Source organism: Telopea speciosissima, chromosome 2 (assembly GCF_018873765.1).
Source record: "Telopea speciosissima isolate NSW1024214 ecotype Mountain lineage chromosome 2, Tspe_v1, whole genome shotgun sequence".
NCBI classification, from domain to species: domain Eukaryota; kingdom Viridiplantae; phylum Streptophyta; class Magnoliopsida; order Proteales; family Proteaceae; genus Telopea; species Telopea speciosissima.
The window spans coordinates 82,561,705-82,581,840 of NC_057917.1; the positions used below are offsets into that span (position 1 = coordinate 82,561,705).

The 20,136-nt window shown below is 38.3% G+C and overlaps 2 protein-coding genes across 5 annotated transcripts in view; one reads left to right on the top strand and one right to left on the bottom strand.

Annotated features, from left to right (window-relative positions):
- Nucleotides 1–17,320, top strand: part of LOC122650376 (DNA-directed RNA polymerase I subunit RPA49) — a 23,923-nt gene extending 6,603 nt beyond the window's left edge. Inside the window, exons 2-5 of one of the 2 annotated variants that reach the window (XM_043843793.1) lie at nt 7,734–8,063; nt 9,045–9,182; nt 15,865–16,179; nt 16,788–17,320. In XM_043843793.1, the coding sequence (XP_043699728.1) occupies nt 7,770–8,063; nt 9,045–9,182; nt 15,865–16,179; nt 16,788–17,195 (1,155 nt within the window). In that variant the 5' untranslated portion in view covers nt 7,734–7,769 and the 3' untranslated portion in view covers nt 17,196–17,320. Of the gene's footprint in view, nt 1–7,448; nt 8,064–9,044; nt 9,183–15,864; nt 16,180–16,787 lie in introns of those variants that run through there. The other variant, XM_043843792.1, reaches the window with a different exon arrangement.
- The window catches only part of LOC122650374 (poly [ADP-ribose] polymerase 2), a 48,368-nt gene that overhangs the window by 14,860 nt on the left and 13,372 nt on the right, over nt 1–20,136 (bottom strand). Inside the window, exons 1-8 of one of the 3 annotated variants that reach the window (XM_043843789.1) lie at nt 3,936–4,191; nt 3,735–3,857; nt 3,515–3,671; nt 3,277–3,398; nt 2,387–2,468; nt 1,959–2,191; nt 1,664–1,793; nt 837–892 (exon numbers count right to left, since the gene is read on the bottom strand). In XM_043843789.1, coding sequence (XP_043699724.1) covers nt 837–892; nt 1,664–1,793; nt 1,959–2,191; nt 2,387–2,468; nt 3,277–3,398; nt 3,515–3,671; nt 3,735–3,857; nt 3,936–4,019 — 987 coding nt within the window. In that variant the 5' untranslated portion in view covers nt 4,020–4,191. Of the gene's footprint in view, nt 1–836; nt 893–1,663; nt 1,794–1,958; nt 2,192–2,386; nt 2,469–3,276; nt 3,399–3,514; nt 3,858–3,935; nt 4,192–20,136 lie in introns of those variants that run through there. The other 2 variants (XM_043843788.1, XM_043843790.1) reach the window with 2 other exon arrangements.

The following is a 20,136-nucleotide window of genomic DNA, read 5'->3' on the forward strand; positions in this document are numbered from 1 at the left end:
TTTTCTGTTAATAGTATGATTTGATTGCTTTCAATTACTAAATTTTGAGTAGAATAGGGCCTATTAGTACGTTGTTGCCTACCAACTTAGGGTCCAAAGTGAAACTCCTATTTGGGCTTTGTTTTTGCAAAATCTGAAAGTGTCAGTGTGTTTAAATGGCCTAAAATAGGCTGAGTACCAAGTTTCAGGTCCAAACTACGTCTAAAACCCACCGAAACCAGCCTTCGAGTTCAAAAAAAACAATACACCAACTTTCTGGGATCTCGGCCCAACTCAGTTTTTTGGTTGGGCGAAACCTGTACCGAACCGAGTTCATGAACCTTGGAACTGACAACGATGCCTTCAGGTAAAGAAAACAAACATTTGGAAGATTATGACATTTAACAAGCAAGGTAATCATGGTCAAGATACAATTGAGAGCTTCTGTAATAGAAAGTTGAATCTAGGAAAGATTTGGCCTTGAAGGCAACTCCTAAAAGGTTTGTAATGAAAAGTTTGAAACAAAATAAGACAAAGTTATGGCCAGGGCAAAATTGCTTATGCTCGTATTAGATCAAATGCAGCAACTAAATCAACCCATCAGTGACTGAATTTCCAATTTATTTAATTGTTTGACTCTTTCAAAAGTCTTAAAAACTAACAAAAGCCTTCTACATTTTCTTCGTTACTGTGCTTTGTTGTGCGTGTCATGTCAAAAAATATATAGTTTTTTGGGACGAATGTATTTTGTTCTGTGTTTATTGATTTCACTTTCATACTAAAAACAGACATGCCCCTGTACACAATTTCTCTTAAAGAAACATAAAAAGCTTCAATGCATGAACTCAACATTTCACCTTCAAAATTGTGACTTTGCTAAGCTTGCCAAGGGGCAACTTCTCAGCGTTGTATCCTAGCAAGAAATAGACCCAGAAAGTGACAGAATTATAAAATTGCCAACATTATAACAAAGTAAATTAAAGTCATGTTAGTAAACATAACAAGCTTCCAGATATTGCACATATTTTAAACCTTAAATTTGGAGGATCGAGAAGGGGCAAATAAAAATTAGTATGTTTTAAAAATTCAAACAAATTAAAAGAACAGTTCCAAGCAATTAAAGGGTCAAATAAAATAGAGATGAAACTTTTCCTTCCAATGGAGAAAGAGATCAGAAAACTCTCAAGTAGATGAGCTAGCTAATGTAGGAGTGCATAGCCAATCCTTGTATATGGTTAGCTATCTGATTGAGTAATAATTCAGACTATCAGAGGTGCTGGCTTTTGGGCTTGTTATCATCACAACACCCATGTACTTCTTTTTGTTTAATTACAGAATAAATCACTTAAATGTTGACATCTCAGGGGTAATGCTAGTCACTTTAGCATTGCTTAGCTGAAACCAAATTTCATTATGCTTCCAGTGAGTTATATACAAGTTAATAAATGAGTGGTCAGTGACCACCGTGTATGGACTCATTCCCAAATTTCATCAGTCAGATGACTCCCATATATTTAATTACTTGATTGTACGAAGAGAGGATTCAAGATTTCAGACAACATCAAGAAACAGAAAATCAAAGATCAAAAAGGAAAAGTCAGTTGCTACAAACTCTCAAGTGATTCTTCGTCTTGGAGAATCCATTCCTTGATACTCCATAAAGTAAATGGATGGAAGCACCAACCTATTTCCAACATTTGCTGCTTCATCATGCTGGTATTACAAATTAGAGAGATGAACTTGGCAATGCGAGGTTCAAGCCGTGACTCCCGAGGTTGAACCCCCATTGAAGAGTCAGTTGGCTTCTCAGGAACCTGATAATGAGAGTCAAAAACCCAGAAACACTGAGCATCTAGGTGATGATAGAAGAAATTCATTTACGAATTCCAATATCAGATCTTCAAGATAGGGAAAATGCAAGACATATAATTATCAAAAAGAATCAAGATAGACGTTGGAAAGAAACAAAAACTACTAACTGATCCATTTTTTGCTTCACCGTAGTCCATTTCCAACCACGCATAGCACTTTGGGTAACAAATAAACTTTTTGCGGTTGGACCAGTCATTTTTAGTCTTGTCAAAGAACTTCTGTTCAAATTCCCGAATTGCTGCGTCACGTGAAGTGTATGGACCATGTAACTTGTCCTGCCCTTTTACTCCAACTCTACCCCATCTAGTGTACACCATAAATGTACCACCATCATCAGATTCTGCAAACATTTTGAAATAGCACCAGTAAGGGTTTACCAAATTGTTCACTAGCATTTTCAGAGTACGAATTCAGAATATATGTTGAGAACTCAATCAAACCTAAGACCACTGATCAATTCATTCCGTAAACCTAAATATTTCTCAAAAGTGATGATTTCATAGGTTAATTAAAAGATTCAAAAGTCAACACAAACCAAGAGCTTGAATCACATAAAACTTGTTATTATTGTCAGACACATTTGTTTGGTTCAGGGTAGCATCATAGATTTCATCCCCCTGCAGAAAAAAAAAAAACAGAGCTACAATTAAAGCCAGACAGTTGAGCAAATCCTGAATCACAATACTGCAACTAAGACCTGAGAAGCAGCTCTATTGGATGAAAATTACGGTCTGTAAAATAGCTGCTGGACTGGCAAAGGGCCACCAGCACTGAAACCTTCCTGCAATTCCTCTGCTGTGCTCTGCTAATTTGTAGACAGCGAGCAGGCAAAGGTCATACAACAGAGATAACGACAAGAAGAACCAACATTACTAGACGGTGAAACAAGCCTAAAGAATTGGTGGCTCCCATAAGCTAAGTCTTACTGAACAAGTGCAACATCAGGAGTCACTGGTCAAAGATCATTGTAAGGACTAGAACCGTGATGCCATCATCATGCTGAGCTCGAGGATTATTGACAGAATCTTGGCTTACCTTCGGAGAGTTCAGTACTGTCCCTGCCGTGGTGACAACTCTCAAGAATTCAACTTTGAATTAGGGTCTAAAAAGGTAAAATACTCTTTAAGATGGAATTACATAACAATCGTCTAAAGATGCAGCAGCTGCCAACCCCAAGCAACCTCATAAGAAGTGCAACCAAATAGTCCAGCTCCCTTTTCTTCCCTCTCTCCCTCAACCCCTCTCTTGAAGTCTATAGTGAGCTTTTCCCTTCTCCCATCCCACTTGAACCCCTTCTTCCAAAGAAACGGCATCTAAACAACCAGATTACTAGTTTAAGGGCCAACACTATCAAATTCAACCCAAACAGTCTAAGGAGGATTGATATAATAATATTTAAAATAATAGGAATAAACTGTTTCTTACAAGCTGCAAAACATGGTTGTGTGTCTTTATGTGATCAGGTAGCCATTGATCCAAAACTGCAGAACCCTTCTTAGTAGCCGTAACCAACTTCTCTTTTTTGCTCGCATCTGATTCCTCTTTACCTGCCATCAGAATTCTATCATACATTCTCCCATTTCTTTTTCTTCTTTTTATCTTCCTATCGTTTCTAAAATCAATAACATTCGAATAAAATCAAAAGAATAATAAAAATATGCACCTTCAGTAGTCTGCTGAGATTGAGAATCCTTATCCAGTTCGACAGAGAGCCTCTCTAAGAGTACCTTCTTCGACCCATCTGATGAAATCCCTCGAAGGGTCGCTTGTTCGCGTAATTGGCGAATACCCATTTCTCGGAGCTTCTCAATGGCTTTAACCTTCACGGCCCCATTTGAGTCCTCGTTCTCCGATTCCTTTGGTAGCTTCTCAATGGCTTTAACCTTCTCGGCCCCATTTGAGTCCTCGTTCTCCGATTTCCTCGGTCTCTTTTTCCCCGCTAAAGCATCAGTTCCATCCGTAGACGACTTGTTTTCTTTGCGAAGAGCAGATTCTAACCTCAAAACCTGTAAGAACACACCATTAAGTGATTAATGAACTCTGCAGAATCGATAACACGTACAAACACACGCAGATGAGCATACTAGCTTAGGTTTGGTTCCGGAGGTGTCCAGCCCTCGTTGGGAGAGCTGGGTTCGAAGCTCCTCCACCCTAAGCTTATTTGCCATTTACTTCTGTGTGTGGAGAGAGAGTGAGACAGAGGGGTTTTGACTTTTGAGCTCTTCACAAGCTTGTGGAGGAAGGAGAGGGAGCCGTTGTGCGCTACACGACTTTTGGAATTGGAGGGAAGGCTCAAAAGCTTATAAAGGAAGAAGAGGGGTGCGCTACACGACTTCTGGAATTGGACAGAATGGGCCCAGACCGTCCAGTATACCGTATTTATTTTTGTGGACCCCTATCAATACCCGGTGCCCTCGATTTTCCATCTCAGATACACATGATGGGCGGTTTGGTCCGCTTTCGGTTGGACTGAAACCGTTTCGGTCTAGGTAAAGTTCTGTTTTAGTACCGTTCGATTTGATCTTTTATTGGTTTTACTTAATGGGTGTTTATCGATCCATTATTGGGTTGTTATCGGTTCGGTTTTCAATTATATATATATATATATATAAAATAAGGGAAAGGTTTTATACACGGCTGTGTAAGCGGTGTACGTGAGAGGGTCTCTCACAAAGAGTTGGAAAAATCATAAATCCCCACCCATTAATTAATGCCTTGAAACTCCCACCCTCTCACATATGCACGGGCCACACGGCTTACACGACCATGTATGAAAACTTTCCCCTAAAAAATAATTGAAAATTTTTTCCTTCACCCAAATCAATGGTCATCACTGACCAAAATTGTATCTTTCTACCCCTCCCTCCCAAAAAAAAAAAAAAAGACTACAACTGAATGTATCCCTATTTATGAATGATGGATAATACTTTTGCTATTGTGTGATACCCTATGAACACCATCTGAAACCTATGGACCATAGGTGTGATAAAACTAAATCCTTTGAAATTAGAATTCACCTTGAAAGTAGCAAAATTTTGGATTAATATTCCCTCCAATTCGCTGCTTCCTCCACTTCCTCACATGGGAGCATAAATGACCATCCTACCCCTACCTGAAAACACAGCCCAAGGTGGGGTCCACTCCCCTTATTAGAGGAATTGGAGGAATTGAAGGTGATAATTATTCCAAAATTTTTCCCTCATACTCAACGGCCTTGTTTAACACACAAGTTGTGGTTTTATTTCATTTTCTATTATTCTTTTCTATCAATCTCTTAACCAGACAAACATAATCATGGGATAAGGTGGGTGTTCGGTGCAAGGGACTAAGGGTGTCAATTGGTTCCGTTATAAGCTATCGGTCTGGTTCCTTAATGGTTACAGTCTTAACAGTTCAGGATCAAAATTGGACCAATAAACTAACCAATTCCAAACCTGAGATCAATGACCATTAACTAATGGATGGACTGATTCTAATTCCTAATCGGTTCCAAGCAATTCAAAATTGAAAGAAAAAAACTTCATGACACGTAACTACATACATTCAACAGGGAAAAAGGATGTTTGGTTGTGTATCCTTACACCCAGTGAGGGGGTGGTGAAATTACCACCCATCCCCATGTTGGATGCCTAGGCGTGCACTCCCATTGGCCCTACACTGGTATAGAGGCCATGCAACCAAGCAACATTTTCTCTCCCTACTCAAATATTGTAATGAAAATAATTTCAATCATATGATATATGTAGCCCACCGTATATATCATATGATTGAAATCAGTCTTTTTATCAAAAAATTATATGTAGCACACCATCAGTTTTTTTTTTTTCTCAAATCATCAAACTAGTCCATATTACCTCTTGTTTTATATGCAATTAATAAGTGGGAATATCACCACTCTCATAAGATTATTTTAAGACATGTTCTTAAGTTAGCATCTCCACAATCGAATTTTTAGTAAAATAGTATATGAGACAAGATATATTAGTCAAAATTGAAATACGAAAAAAAATAAAGAGTTTGACCTTAACTATCATGACCTTAAGTCTTAAAAATTATATAATATATAGGTTTATGATGTGGATCTGTACCGATTCCAATGGTTCTTAGTTGGACCATTAGTTCTTAAACCATTGGGAGACCAATAACTTAATTGGTAGATCCAAAATCGAACAAAAAATCTATTGGGTGAATCCATTCCGGTTCCTAGTGGTCAAACTCCAATAAAAAACGACACCCTTACTTAAGAGAAGGCCATTGGAGGTCATTTGCTTTGCCCCAATATTCTTATTCAAAATTCTTTATCAATAATTTTTGGAAAAATTACATGATTAGCTATTTTTAGGTTTTCATTTACAAAACTGTCCACCCTATGTTTGAGTTAACAAAAATAGATATAAACAAGTTTAGTTTTACAAAACTAGACAAAACAGTGACTCTCCTTCCTTCCTCGACAGTTTTTCTCTGAAAAAATCTCTCTTTTTTTCCTCTGTTACTTGGGGTAGCAGAGAATGGCGGTGGCTTGGACAAGGGTAGGGTTGCAGGGAACGGAGGATGTTTGGGCGAGAAGGCAATGATAGGGATAAAAATGTCTAAAAAAGTAAGTGTGGGAGGGAAAGACACTAATTTGTCCAGTTTTGTAAATTTTAACTTGTTTTTGTCTATTTTTGATAATTCAAACATAGGGTGGATAGTTTTGTTAATGAAAACCCAAAAATAACTAATCATATAATTTTCCCATAATTTTTTTTTTTAAATATAAAATTCTTGTTCAAAATACGATGGGTAATATTCTTGTTCAAAATACGATGGGTAATATTCTTGTTCAAATACTTCACTCTAGAGAAGAAAGAAATTCTTCACTGGTGAAGTGACCTTGTGATTAAACTCTTGGATCATCACTATACTGCCCATCTGATGCCGCATTACCGCCAATCTGTATGGTGGATGAATTCCTCCTTCATCATGTGTGAAAGAAAACTTTGTCCAACTTTAATTGTAGAAGTTCATAGTCTCACTAGACCATTTCTGTCAAGGGTTTCTTTCACCTGAAAGCTCAATATTAGAGGCATAATAAAGAATAAATTAATCATTAGCGAACATGTGATGAGTGATGGTCGGTGCTAGAATATCAACCACCCCATCATGTTTTTTGAGAACTGAAATTTGTGAGACCATATTCTACAATCCTATGGTAATTATTACTCCACCTATCACTTGAATGTCTGAAAACACTTGTTAGTTTTTGACTCTCATCCCATCGCAATGGTGGATTGGTGTAGAGAAACTCGATGTGAGCCCATTAAGTATATGATATAACAGGAAGATGAGTTATAGGTTTTTTCAAATCTTAAACGATTTGGGGGAAGATGAAGGCATCTTGATCAATTAAAATTCAATTTTATCGTTTAGGACGTACGCCAAAATTTTCAAACCTCAAAGATAAAAGTGTAATTAAGTCATACCTGAGGGAGCCATGTGAAATTTTCCCTTAAAATAATGACATAGCTCGGCGGTGGCGCTGATAATTTCCCAAAAAGAAAGGGGTTAGCCGACGCTCTCTCTCTCTCTCTCTCTCCGGGCTCGAGCTCATATAACTTGTGAGCTTCTGAGCGTTTTCAACCTCAAGACAATCTCTCTGTGTCTTAAAATTGCAACCAAAGTCATATTTGCCCCTGCCCAGAGGATCAGGTATGCGCTTTCTCTTTTCCCCTGCCCAGATATCTCATTTGAGCAATTTCAGGAGTCTAGTATTGTTTGAGTTATAAGCGGGTAAAATCCATGCTTGCAGGCACAAGTGCAGAAACTCTAATGAAAAAGAGAGAGAAATGGAGCCAGAGAACTATGAGCGAGAACCACAAGATGATAGAGCACATAGTATGAAGAAGAAGAAGAAGAAGAGAAAGAGATTAGATGTTAAGATGGAGATTCTCTCTGAACACCCAAACAAGATTGCTCCTTTGGTGGGTTATTTTCCCTCTGGCTTCGACCCTGAAAAGAACCAAGAAGATGATGAACCTAGGGTTTCGGTTTTCAGAAATAAAGTTAGACCCAATCGACTGCAACTCGTTGTTAGCCCTAATGGTTCGAATGTGAACTTCGTTGGTACCAATTACACTGGTGAAGCGACTGCGGCTCAGGTCTGCACTTACGCACTGGGAATCCTCGATAAGGAGACAGAATCGCTAAAGATAGTTCCCGTTGCATCTAATAAGGTAATACATCTCTTGAACATGCTCCAGCCCATGAAAATGTTTTACGCTGCACTCAATTGGACTACTGAGAAGACTTATTTATCTACTTCGAAAGATTGGAAAGTTCCTTGTGTGATGGATATGTTTAGCCTTTGGAGATTAATGATATATTTATTAGTTCCTATGACATTGTACTGGTTCTTTTATCTTTTGCACTAAAGCTTGATGTCATGATGATCCTAAAATTGCTGGTTTAATATTGTTAACTTTTAGGGTGGGAAAATTGGTGTACTTTTTTATGGGATTATATTTGTTTTTCCCTTTGAGGGCGGGCCTTGGTTCAGTAAGGTTGCTCCATTGTGACTTACTGGTCGCGGGTTCGAGTTGGGAAACAGCCTCTCCATGAAGCGAGGGTAAGGCTGCGTACATTGTGACCCTACCCAGACCCTGCGGTGGTGGGAGCCTTGTGCATTGGTTACGCCCTTTTTTATATTTGTTTTTCCCGTTCTTTTTGGATTTTTTCTGGTCAGTATGGGGATAGTGACTTTACTTCTTTTTTCTGGATTTAGACAGCATGGTTATCGGGATTCTAATGCACAACATTCATCCATGTTATGGTTCTATGGAAAATCCTTCAAAGGGTTTTCCATAAATGATACCAATTTTAGTTGCTTTCAGGAAATTTATTTACTATTACTCAGTAAAAACTTGTGATTGTTTCTTCAGACTAGAATTTGAATATTCATCATGTGAAAAAGTTAATCTTCAATTTTAAGGTCTTCCCCCCTTCCATTATATGGTTTGTAGCTCTCTGTTTTTTTTGGTTCTCCGTACTTCTTTTATAAATAAAGCCAGTAAGCCACTCATTTGTTTTGGTTGGTTTCAAATCTCAATGATATGGCCATATGTCATTGATTACAATTTTTGTTGAGTTTTATTCCTAGGTATTATATTACTTAAGCCACTTGCTCCTTGTTTACCTTGCCATATATGTTGTGGCAGATATTTCGATTGGAACCAAAGGTTGGAGGGTCAAAAATCTGTGATGAGGAGCCTGAAGAAATCGTTGCATCAGAAACGAAGGCAGATAAAATAAAAGATCTGACTAACCTGTATGGTACGAAGAAGGCAAAAGCTCGGGTATGTCTCTATTTTCCTTTTTCAGTTACTAAAGGACAAATCCTGTCTTTCTCTCGACTGGAAGATAACTATGAGGAAAGCTAGCACTTTTCATACTTCAATCTAACATACTGTTATTTGCATAATATGTTCTTCAAATGTTCTTACTTGCATCAGATTTGGTCAAATGGGACAGGTCCTTATGCAGATCCAGCGAACCCTTTAGTTTACTCTTAACTACAAATTCATAAATAGTTTGATCCATTTATTTCTTGATTTTATATGCAAGTTGAGAACAAGAAGGATTTATCAACTTTAGTTATAGTTATAGCATTGTAAAACGAGGCATAGGCACATTGGTACCAACAGGAATGGCTAAAAGACAACAATTTGGTTTCATTTTCTTATCGTTTTAAATAACAAAGCCTTAGAAATTTGCTACTGTTTTTTTTTGTTTTGTTTTGTTTTGGGGGTGGGGTGGGGGGGAGTTGGAGGTACTCAGATGCCACTGCTGCTAGGGTACTGGGTTTTTACAGAGCTGTATTGAAAACCCAACATACGATGAAAAAGAGAAAGAGGAAGCTGAAAAAACCCAAGAAGCGGGTTTTTTTTTTTTTGGCCAAAGGAGAATATGTTAATAAAGTATAAGAGAGAAGGATGTATAGAATTGTGACTGTGTATCAGCATATAACTATCCACAGATAAAAAATTACATCAAAAGCTGAAACAAAGATGATTAATTTATGTTCAAGGCATCCCGCTCAGAAATCATCAGAACCTGCAAGCCCCTAGAAAAGCTAATGCAAGTGCAATTCTAAAAGAAAGAAGGCTAATACAAATACAATTCTGCTCAGAAATCATCAGAACCTGCAAGCCCCTAGAAAAGCTAATGCAAGTGCAATTCTAAAAGAAAGAAGGCTAATACAAGTACAATTCTACAAGAGAGATTCTAGAATTGTCTAGCAGAGCCAGGATCACCAAACAGAGAATGGGACAGTTTAGGGCGAAATCTGATTACATGAGTCAGTGAGTTCAGATTTGCCTAATACCCTGGTTGAGTTGTCTTCCTTAATAGCAGAATAGGTTGGCAAAATTTCACAGAAATCTAATGGCTAGATGAGCTTGCATGTGCAAGTCCTAGTACCACTAGGAATCCTAAATAGCAGTATTGAATTAGAGTTTCAGCAGCTCAACTCAATATAACAGAACAGAATATTAGAGAACTAGTATCCAGGAACCAGAATACAAAACTTTGAAGTAAAATATAGTAGATTTCAGGAAGTTATTTCTAGTAGAAGCTAACTTGATTGTATGTAGAAAAAAGGGATGCCGCTGGTTTCGGAAAGAGTAGAAAACTATCGTGAAAGTTTTAGTTAATAAGGACAAGAAAATAGAAATAGAAAAGGGCTGGAATCCACCTAACCCGTGTAGAGGATCCACTCTTCCACTGAGGAATCCACCTTAGCATGCTGAATTCCATCCAAGCACACCATGAATCCACCCAGCCAAATCTTGAAAAAAACTTCAATATTATTACTTATAATTCGTGGGTAAGGCCATAGGCCAGTACATCTATATGTAGACTTCATAAACTGACCCTCTAATACTTATATATTGACTAGTATTTGACACTCCTACTCAAACCAGGACTCTAAAAAATGGAATATAGGCTTAAAATGTAAACTGAATTCAAATTCCTAGTGATTCTAGGACTTAACTAGCCAACTTTTAACGCAAAAGGACTCAAATAACCCTATGAATTTGTACTAAACTAATCCTGTTTGACACATCTCGTATCCTGGCTCCTACCTTTAGTTTAAGACCATTGAGTGGCCTATTACAACGAAAATCCCTTTGACCAAAGTCCCAACACATATATAATCCAACACAAGGTTTATTTCCACTAAAATAAGCCCACTTTTTGTGATTAACTACCCCAGAAGCCCTCTGAAACCTGACACGCTCACACGCCAAAGAAGATTTATAGAAATGGGCTTTGAGATGCACAGAACCAGGTGAAAAAGGTTAATTAAAATCTCTTTCCCCCTAGTAGTTACAGACGAGAAAGAACTCCTTCAATCCCCTAAAAAGAAACCAAATCATGCTACGCCGTTTCTTGAAACAAACCCACTGCTTTCAGCATTTTTAGATGAAAGTCAACCACAGGTCATTTCAAACCCATGAACAGATAGACTTACTACAAAAGTAGAATCCCAAGTCCCAAGAATCTGGGAAAGGAGCTGCTCATTGCACAGTTAGCTTTGATCTTGAAGCCAACAGCATGTTAGGTTCCCCAGGGACAAAAGAAATAAGTGTATGCTCCCCCCCCCCCCCCATACACACACACCAGAAAAAAGAAAAAAGGGGGGGGGGGGAAGAAAAGAAGAAAATGTTTGTTTCTTAGATCCCATTTAACTGTTTTGAAACCAACAGGGCAGAAAAAGCTTCCAGGGCCAGGAGTCTAACTCGTCATTCTGAGAACACCCAACCTACTGCTGGGCATTTTGTCCCCCTGCCATTTTCTTGAAGCCTAAACAACAAGCAACTACTTTTGTGAGAGCCGTGACTTTTGCCGCCTCTTGAAGTTGAGAGGGCACATGGTTCTTCTTAGCAGCGAGAGTTCAGGACATGCACTGTTAGAATTTCTTATAGCAAAGCCATTCCTCCTTTTGAGTACTTTTATAAATTTCCACCAGCATTGGCTTTAATTTTGTTTCCCATTGAGGGTTGTCACTTGGTTCAATGGTGGAACTCATTTGAGCTGCCGGAGTGAAAATGCGGGTTCAAATTTGAGGCTGACCACTTCATGGAAAAGATTACTGAAGGTTAGAGTCGACTCCAGTCCACACCTTTAGGGACCTGCAAAAATGAAACCTCATAGTGGTTTGCCCTTAGTTCCCAAATGGAAACTAATAGCTATCAGTTTCTATATTTAATTTTGTTGGCTTCCGGTAGGGGACCCAAAGAGGTACAACCTGGATTTCAGGTTTTAAAGCCAACTGAGAAATACTGTCATATTGAAGTCACAAACCTTCCTAGTGAAAGAATGAAACATTACTAACACAATTCCATGGAAAGAATCTGTTCTTAGGAGGAACCAATGGATTTCCAAGTAATGTTCCATGACCAGGTGATGTAGGATCATCCAAGTAGCCAACGAAAGTGGCTTTTATATGCTTCAGAGTGTTGGATTAGTTTTGGTGCCTATGACTCAACTGGTCATTTCTGTCACGTTTCTTAGAGGCTTAATTATGGATGGTCAAAACTTATATATTTAATTTTGTATTGGTTCCACTTGAAAGGTTATTGAATTATCTATTCAACAAGACTGAGCTATATTTGGAAAGTTATAATCAATTTACAAGTAGGGTGTCACAATGGGAGTTGCTAATTTGTCATCTGAATCATGTTAGGAATTCTTTGTCTTACAGTCAACAAGTCAAATTTGTTTAGGGACGCAGGGGTCTAGTTGGTACCTATATAAAGCTTGTAATGAGCATACTTTGAGTGGAATGATTGAGATTATCAATTATGATTGAGGGAATTTTTTCTTCCAAGTGGTTGATGGTCAAATCTTCCCTTTGTTAATGATGAACAAGCCTCTTATCTCATTCTATTTCTTCTTCCATTTGATACAGTTCTTTTATACTTCTTGTTGGGCTCATTACCTGCATATTTGTAAATCTCTCTCTTTCAATGAAATATCAGATCTTGTTAGGAATTTGGAAAGTTTTTTTGTTATTTGGCAAAAAGATCCTACTTTGAGCGGGGGACAGAAAATCACCTCTCTTTCTGGGGCTTAGTTGGTTAGATCTTTATCAGTGGCTACCCAAATTAATGGCTCAGATGGAGGAGGTGAGGCCAGACATTAATGGTGATTTTCAAATCCAGAGTCAGCTAAAACAAACAGTAGTAGTCCGGCATTCTCTTTGTTAGTGAGAGAAGTTATGAAGAAATTTTTTTAGGAAAAGATGATAACGCAGTTGGGCCAGCAGAGTTCTTTAATTTGGAGGGTTGCAGTGATATAATTGATGTGGTGAGGACTTAGGATATGGGTTATTGGATTTTCTTATTTGGGTCACTATCATATTTGTCATGGTGTCTAGGTGACCCAAGGCGTTGGAGAGGGTCCAAAATCAAGGCGACACCAACAAGGCGTCCAAGCTGCCCAAGGTGTCCAAGGTGCCTGGATGCCTAGGTGACGCCTTGACAACTATGGTTACTATGGGGTTGGGGTGAGGTTGATGTTAGTTTTGAGTCTTCGTTGCTATTGGGAAGATATGATGGGTTAGAAAATTTCAAGTTTACAGTTGTTTGGGGAAGGATATTAGGTAAGTTAGGATAGTTTCTATTTTCTGTATTAGAGATTAGTCTCTGTTGAATTGACTGAAAGAATGGATTGGTATGTTTTAGTTCTTCCATAGATAAAAGGATTCTCTTGTGTGAATGATTGATGGGCAAGCTTCAAAGTCGAGGTTTATGTGGAACTCATATTTGTTTCATGGTGAACCAGAACATCATAGTGGCTGTTAGTCATCTTCTTGCAATTCAAGTTCTTCTGAATAGGTTATTGTAGTTATATTTTCTGTTAGATCATATTTCAACTTTGGAAGTTTAATGTCCTGTTTCGGCATGGTATACCGATCCATTAAGAAAGGTTTGATCACCATTAGATCTAATCCTATGAATCTGGGTTTTCGGTATTAACTCGCATACATAAATCAACTCAGATTCATAGTTGTCAGGGCATCTAGGTGACCCAAGGCATTGGAGGGGGCCTGGACGCAAGGCGAGTAGACGACCAAAAGACCCGCCCAGGCAACCAAGGCGCCTGGATGCCAAGGCGGGTCACCTAGGTGGCGCATTGACAACTATGCTCAGATTACTAAAGTTTGGAGCTAAAGACTGAAGACAATGTGAGAGATTTAACTACTGTTGCTGACCTGAGTCTTGAGTTCTGCCAGTTGCGTGTTTCAGAATTTTTTATTTAAGTTTATGATTGTTGTTTTAGATACTCCCATATGAATGCAAGAGCCTTGGTATTAGAGATTCAAATCTCAAAACTCAAGTTCCACCCAGCCTTCTTTAATAAGCTATTTTGGGGTCTCTCATGAGATTGAAAAAGAGCAATTTTCTTGATTTACATGTGAGGACAGTTCTTTGTTAGCTGATATGTGGGGTGGTCAGATGTTTTGATTTTGTTTTGCTTTAGCTGATATGTGGGGTGGTCAGATGTTTTGATTTTGTTTTGCTTTGTTAGGTGTTGGTGTGGCCCCAGCTGTATGCTTGGGTTGAGGAGCCCCCTTTGGGTTTTTGGCTTCAGCTTATTTCTTGTATATAACTATATACCCTCTTTTCTCTATTTTCTTTGATAAATTGATATTACCTATTAAAAAAAAAGACAGTTCTTTTAATAATAATTTTAAGCCTTCCTTCCTCCGTCCTTTTCTGAATTACCTGGGCTCTAGTTTTAAAAATACAGAAAAGCTCCTTTGAAGATTTATTTACCTGTTCATCCCTGTTCCTATTTTTACCTTTTCAGAAAGGTTCAGAAGTGATCTAAAATTTTGAAATTGCCTCTCGTTTGTTTTCTTGTGAATTTTATTAATTTGGGTGGGCCCTAACCGACCTAATTATGGTTTTGAAACCCTGGGTTGCATCAATAATGGTGCTTTTGATGCACTACCCATGCTGATGGCAGTGGGATGGTGCTTTTAAGGCTGTCCCGTACCCATTGGTTTCTTAGATACACATATCTCCTGCTATCATGAGCATTGTCTTTGCCTCCGGTTCTTCCAAGCAGGCCAACCTGGTTCACTTCTTCCTTCTTCCTTTTTAATATATAACCATTTTTTTGGGTTTGATTTCTCCCTTAACTATCCATACCTAAGATATCTGAGCATGTTAGAGAGCAAACTGCTTTTTCTATAATACTTGATTGAGGAAAGTATATTTTGGGGAGGGAAAATATTTGGTAGACAAGAAAGGGGATTAGACGCCCCCTCCCAAAGGAAAAAAGGATAATAAAATATGTCGTTGAGTGGCCTTTAACCAGTCCTCAAATTCTTTCCCTTAAATCAGTTTTGGAAATTTAGGTGTAATCTGGAAATGTCTGAAAAGAACTTGCAAAAGGAGGGAAAGAAGATCCCTGACCTACTGAATTTCTTTGCCATGTGGATGGAAATTGATACCCAGTATTTTGGTGCCTTAGGCCCGAGTTTTATACAAAAAAGATAAACTTATAATAAGGTCAGGTTGATGATACCGTACAATGTATTGTATCCTGTTGGATTGTGGGAGAAGAATTTGTCATTGCCATTGGGTCCAGGCATTTAGTGACATCAAAATATATTTTGAATAAGGGAAGGAGTTTTCTGTCCAGGAGTGTGGCCTACGCCAGCACTCCCATGTGTCTATCTCTCTCCTCCTTAAATCAAGGGGGCAGAGCTATCTTTTCATATGGAGAGGGGAGAGACAGACTCATGGGAGTGCTGGCATAGGCCACACTCCTGGACAGAGTTCTTTTTCCCTTTGAATAATATGCAGCCCCCGCTTGTGTGCCACTGGACAGCCCAGCAAAGTTTGGTGTTCTTATGCGGTTATACATCTTAATAAGTATTTGTCTTTTAGTGAGCATCATACTTGCGACATTGCTCTGTAATAATTTTATCTAAAAAGAGCCAGCTTATTTTGAATTTTGCAGGCTCACAAATTGGAGTCCTTGAATCAAAAGGAAGATCCCAGTGCTCAGGGAGACATGGCCAGAAAAATTGAGGGTCTTGTGATAAACAAGGAGGATCTGGAAAATTCCAGTTTATGTACTGCTCGGAATATCCCACCTCATGATTCCACTGCAACGATACCAGAAAAAGCTTATCCACTGGAGAATATTATTTTCAAAGGGGAATGGGATTACCTTCTAGATGTCCTGGAGCTCCTGCAATCAGGAGCAGAACTAAGACCCAATTCATATCCAAGTTTTGTCTGCAATCGAATTCATAGACTACGGGAGATCCAGGTAAGATTTTTCCTGGGTGGAAAATTATATTGCTGTTATGTTATTTCTTTTACATGGATTGCATACTAGAGTAGGGTGGAAATTATTTGAATCAAGTCAATGTGTCTCACTTGACCCAAAAATCCAGTCTCGGATGATCCCAAAACATTCAGTTGTCTCCAATAAATGGTTTAGGAATTTTGGATAATCCCAACCAGAATTTTCATGGGATATCTCATCTATTTTGTGGTTGCCACGATTGTCTAATCAGTTCTGCATAAAATGGTGTGGGAGCTTTTTTCCGATGGGAGGCATTTAATATCTGTTCCAGTTCCTGCTCCATGTTTGCTACATATGCAGCATGACCTGGTGTATGACTTATTATGCATATGCACTGATTAAATTAGGATTGTGATTTGGGCACACCCTCCTTTTCTATTCATTGGTTACATTATCTAATAAAGACACCATCATACCATCATTTTTGTGTCTTTTCCAAGAGTGATTAGCGATTTTCCCTTTAAAATGGATGCCCATCTATGATGAATAGGGTAGCCAAATCATTATAGAAGAATTTGTTTCTCTTACATGCAACAAAATGTTTTGCTTAACACTTTTCTCTTGTACAGGATGAGACAGAGAGGAAGATGCTTGCTTGCATTTTCTCATTCATGACTCATCTCTTAAAGTTCAAAGATCAACGATCTGTAGACAATGCTGCTTCAGCAAAGCAACATAAAATCCCGGCCATCCTACGTCAGAAATTCTTGAAGATGTTTGAAGATGGTTCATTCAGGCTGTCAGATGAGAAGATCAATCTTCTTATAAGCTATGTCCTGGTGTTGACACTCTTTGTTGATAACTTCCAGACGGACCTGTCTGATATTGCGAAGGACTTGAGGATGACTCCTGTTTCCTTGAGACAGCATTATGAGAATTTGGGTTGCAAGCTCTCACGTGTCAATCAAATATTGTTGGTTACCCTTCCTGTGCCTCTCCAATTCCCGAAGCAGAGGACACAAAGGCGGAGAAAGTAGCTTACTAATCTCTCTCTTGGTTTGTGTGTTGGGACTAGTTGCAACTTTCTTATTCAGTTTAGTTTGTTCTCAGAATAGGTAATGGGTGAGAAAAGGATTTATTGATTTTTTTCCATCTAGTTTCCCCCCCCTTTTTGGTAGAGGTAAATGATTTTGGTGGCCATTAGTACCAAAGCTATCATTATATACATCCAGTTCGATTGAAGGCAAGTAGAATGGCCGTCCTAGTTTAATTTTTGAACCAGTACTGTTTTTTATGACTTGATGATGATGATGATGATGATTAAGGAAATGGAATTTTATTTTCATACATATAGACCTATGCTTGGGTTGTGCATCTAGTTGCACTGGCATGAATTTTCCCATATTGGTAGTGTAGGTATCCTCTTCTTTAATTTTTTGTTTTTTGGATGAAGCTTTTGAAAGTGACTCTTGATTTCCTCACTGTTTTCCTATGTTAAGCTGTTACCATCCTGGTAACTGCTACAAGGATCCCTCTGGAACCTGCTACTGATGCCACAATTTTTTCCTCGTGTAGGCAATGTTGTTATGATCACCCCCATTCAAGTGGTAAAATTTTCTCATACTGACTTTTTATAGGCTTTGCTGGGCCATCAACCCTCTCATGGCTTGGCGTAGTATCATTGTTGGGAGAAAGGTTCTGACCAGTGGGTGGCAGGATTACCAATGCTGTGTTTGGTATGCATTCTTGAAATGTATTCTAGGTTGATTTTGCATTATCAGACGATAAAAATATTTGTTTTTATTGTCCGAAAATTTGAAATCCACCTAGAATGCGTACCAAACAGATGTTGGAAGATGTATTTTCTTGAAGATTATTTTCGCCATTTAGATCAGAATCTCTTTCTGGATATTCTACTTTCCATTTGTCTCCACATTGACTCTCTCTCAAATTTGGAGAGGTTCCAAAGATGGTCGCTTCTCAGTTAAATCAGTCTATCATGTACTTTGCGCAAAGGAGACTCTCATCTTTGGAATTGTCGTCGTCTAAGGCAAGACTGAGGTGTCATCCATTATATGGAAACACATTTGGGGTTGTTACACCCTTCCGAAAATTCGGAATTTTTTTATGTTGGACTTGTTCGGAAGGATGCGTAACGGGTGCTGCTTAATTTGTTTAACCACAGAATCCCTATTGATTCTTCTTGTGCTCGTTGAGGTGAAGTAAAGGAAACAATTAACCATATTATTCTATCTTGTGTGATTTCATTTCGTGGCATATTTGGTGCGCCCTTAATTATTTGCGTAATTTACACATACCACCCCTGAGGTTTGACGAAAGTATGATTTTATCCTCCAGTTTTAGAAAATTTTGTGTACCTCTGAGATTTACAAACATTAACAAATAAACCTATTCCGTCAATTCATGACTAACAGTGTTAAAATCAAGGGCATCTCATCTTTTCCAAATCAATTGGGGAAGATGAGTTGTAGGCTATTTCAAAAAATAAATCTCTCTTTACAAAAACTTTTGATAATCGTTTTGCTGGCAAAAAGGTGCATCACAGAAATGGTAAGAACCTACAACAAAAAAATACAGATTTAGATCCCCAAATGGTACAAACTCCTATTTTGACGCAGATTGATTTGTTTCTCCTTTCCCAGCCATTTTGCCTTCTCACAAATATGAGGCATAAATTTACAATGGAAAATATAGTCCACACTAGATGACTAGATGTCCTAATAATAACAGAAAATACTAACATGAAGGACGGCTGTGTAAAGTGCAAAGGTGCATCACAGAAATAATAAGAACCTGCAACAATCAAACCCAAATCTTATCAATTTTATGTTTGGTAAATCAAAAATTGAATATTTAACTAATTTAGAAGCAGAATTTGTGTTGGGTGTGTTTAAATTCTTATATATAATCACAGCTGATCTGGCGATGGAGATGAGAGGTATATCGACTAGGGTTGATTGGAAACGTAATTTCTAACATGAGAAGAAAGTGTCTCAAATGAAAGAGGGATGAAGTGGAGAGAATTGCAGAAGGGAGAAGCGCATCGGCTATGACAAGGATGACAGGAGCAGAGAAGATGGTAAGAGAAATAGACATAGTTACCAAGACGAAGAGGGTATTCAACTCTCTCCAAAGCCTTCTCGATTTCTCATCTTTACTCGAACCCATCGCTGCTATCAATTTGCTTCCTTTCTCTCTCTTTATCATCCTTTAACTCAGAAATTGCAGAGTTGCTGGACGGATGGGAGTGATGGAGACACGGATGACACACGAAGCTGGCTGATCAAAATGGAGGGTTCGATTTACTCCCTTTTCAAATCAACGGTAATTACAACTCAAATGGAACTTCGATCAGAAAGGGCATGAAGGATTTGGGGGTTTTGGGGATTTAGGGTTCCAAACCAGAAACCTGAGACTAGGTGTGAAGCTGGGTTGATTCCACGGGAAGAATGAAATTGAGAAGAAGAGAAGGCATGAAGGATTTGGGGGTTTAGGAGATTTAGGGTTCTAAACCAGAAAATTTTTCTGTATTTCTGTGTCTTGTCCAGTAGTCCTTGTTAATCAATATTTGTATAATAAATTGTGGTATTGTAGTTTAAATGTTTGGAAACTTCAATCGAGTTGCTCATGAAATAGCCTGCAACTCATCTTCCCCAATTGATTTGGGGAAGATGAGGCAAGGGCAATTGTGTCAGTTCACTCCATCTTTTTAACGTTGTTAGTCATAAACTGACGGAATGGGTTTATTTGTTAATGTTTGTAAACCTCAAGGGGGTGCGCAGAATTTTCCAAAACTGAAGAGTAAAATCATACTCTCGTCAAACCTCAGGGGTGGTATGTGTAAATTACCCTAATTATTTTGTTATTGCAGTAAATTATTTTTGTTATGAAACAACATTCTTGGTTCCCAATTGATGTCATTCGGCAAGCTCAACAAGCTTTCAACGAATTCACTAT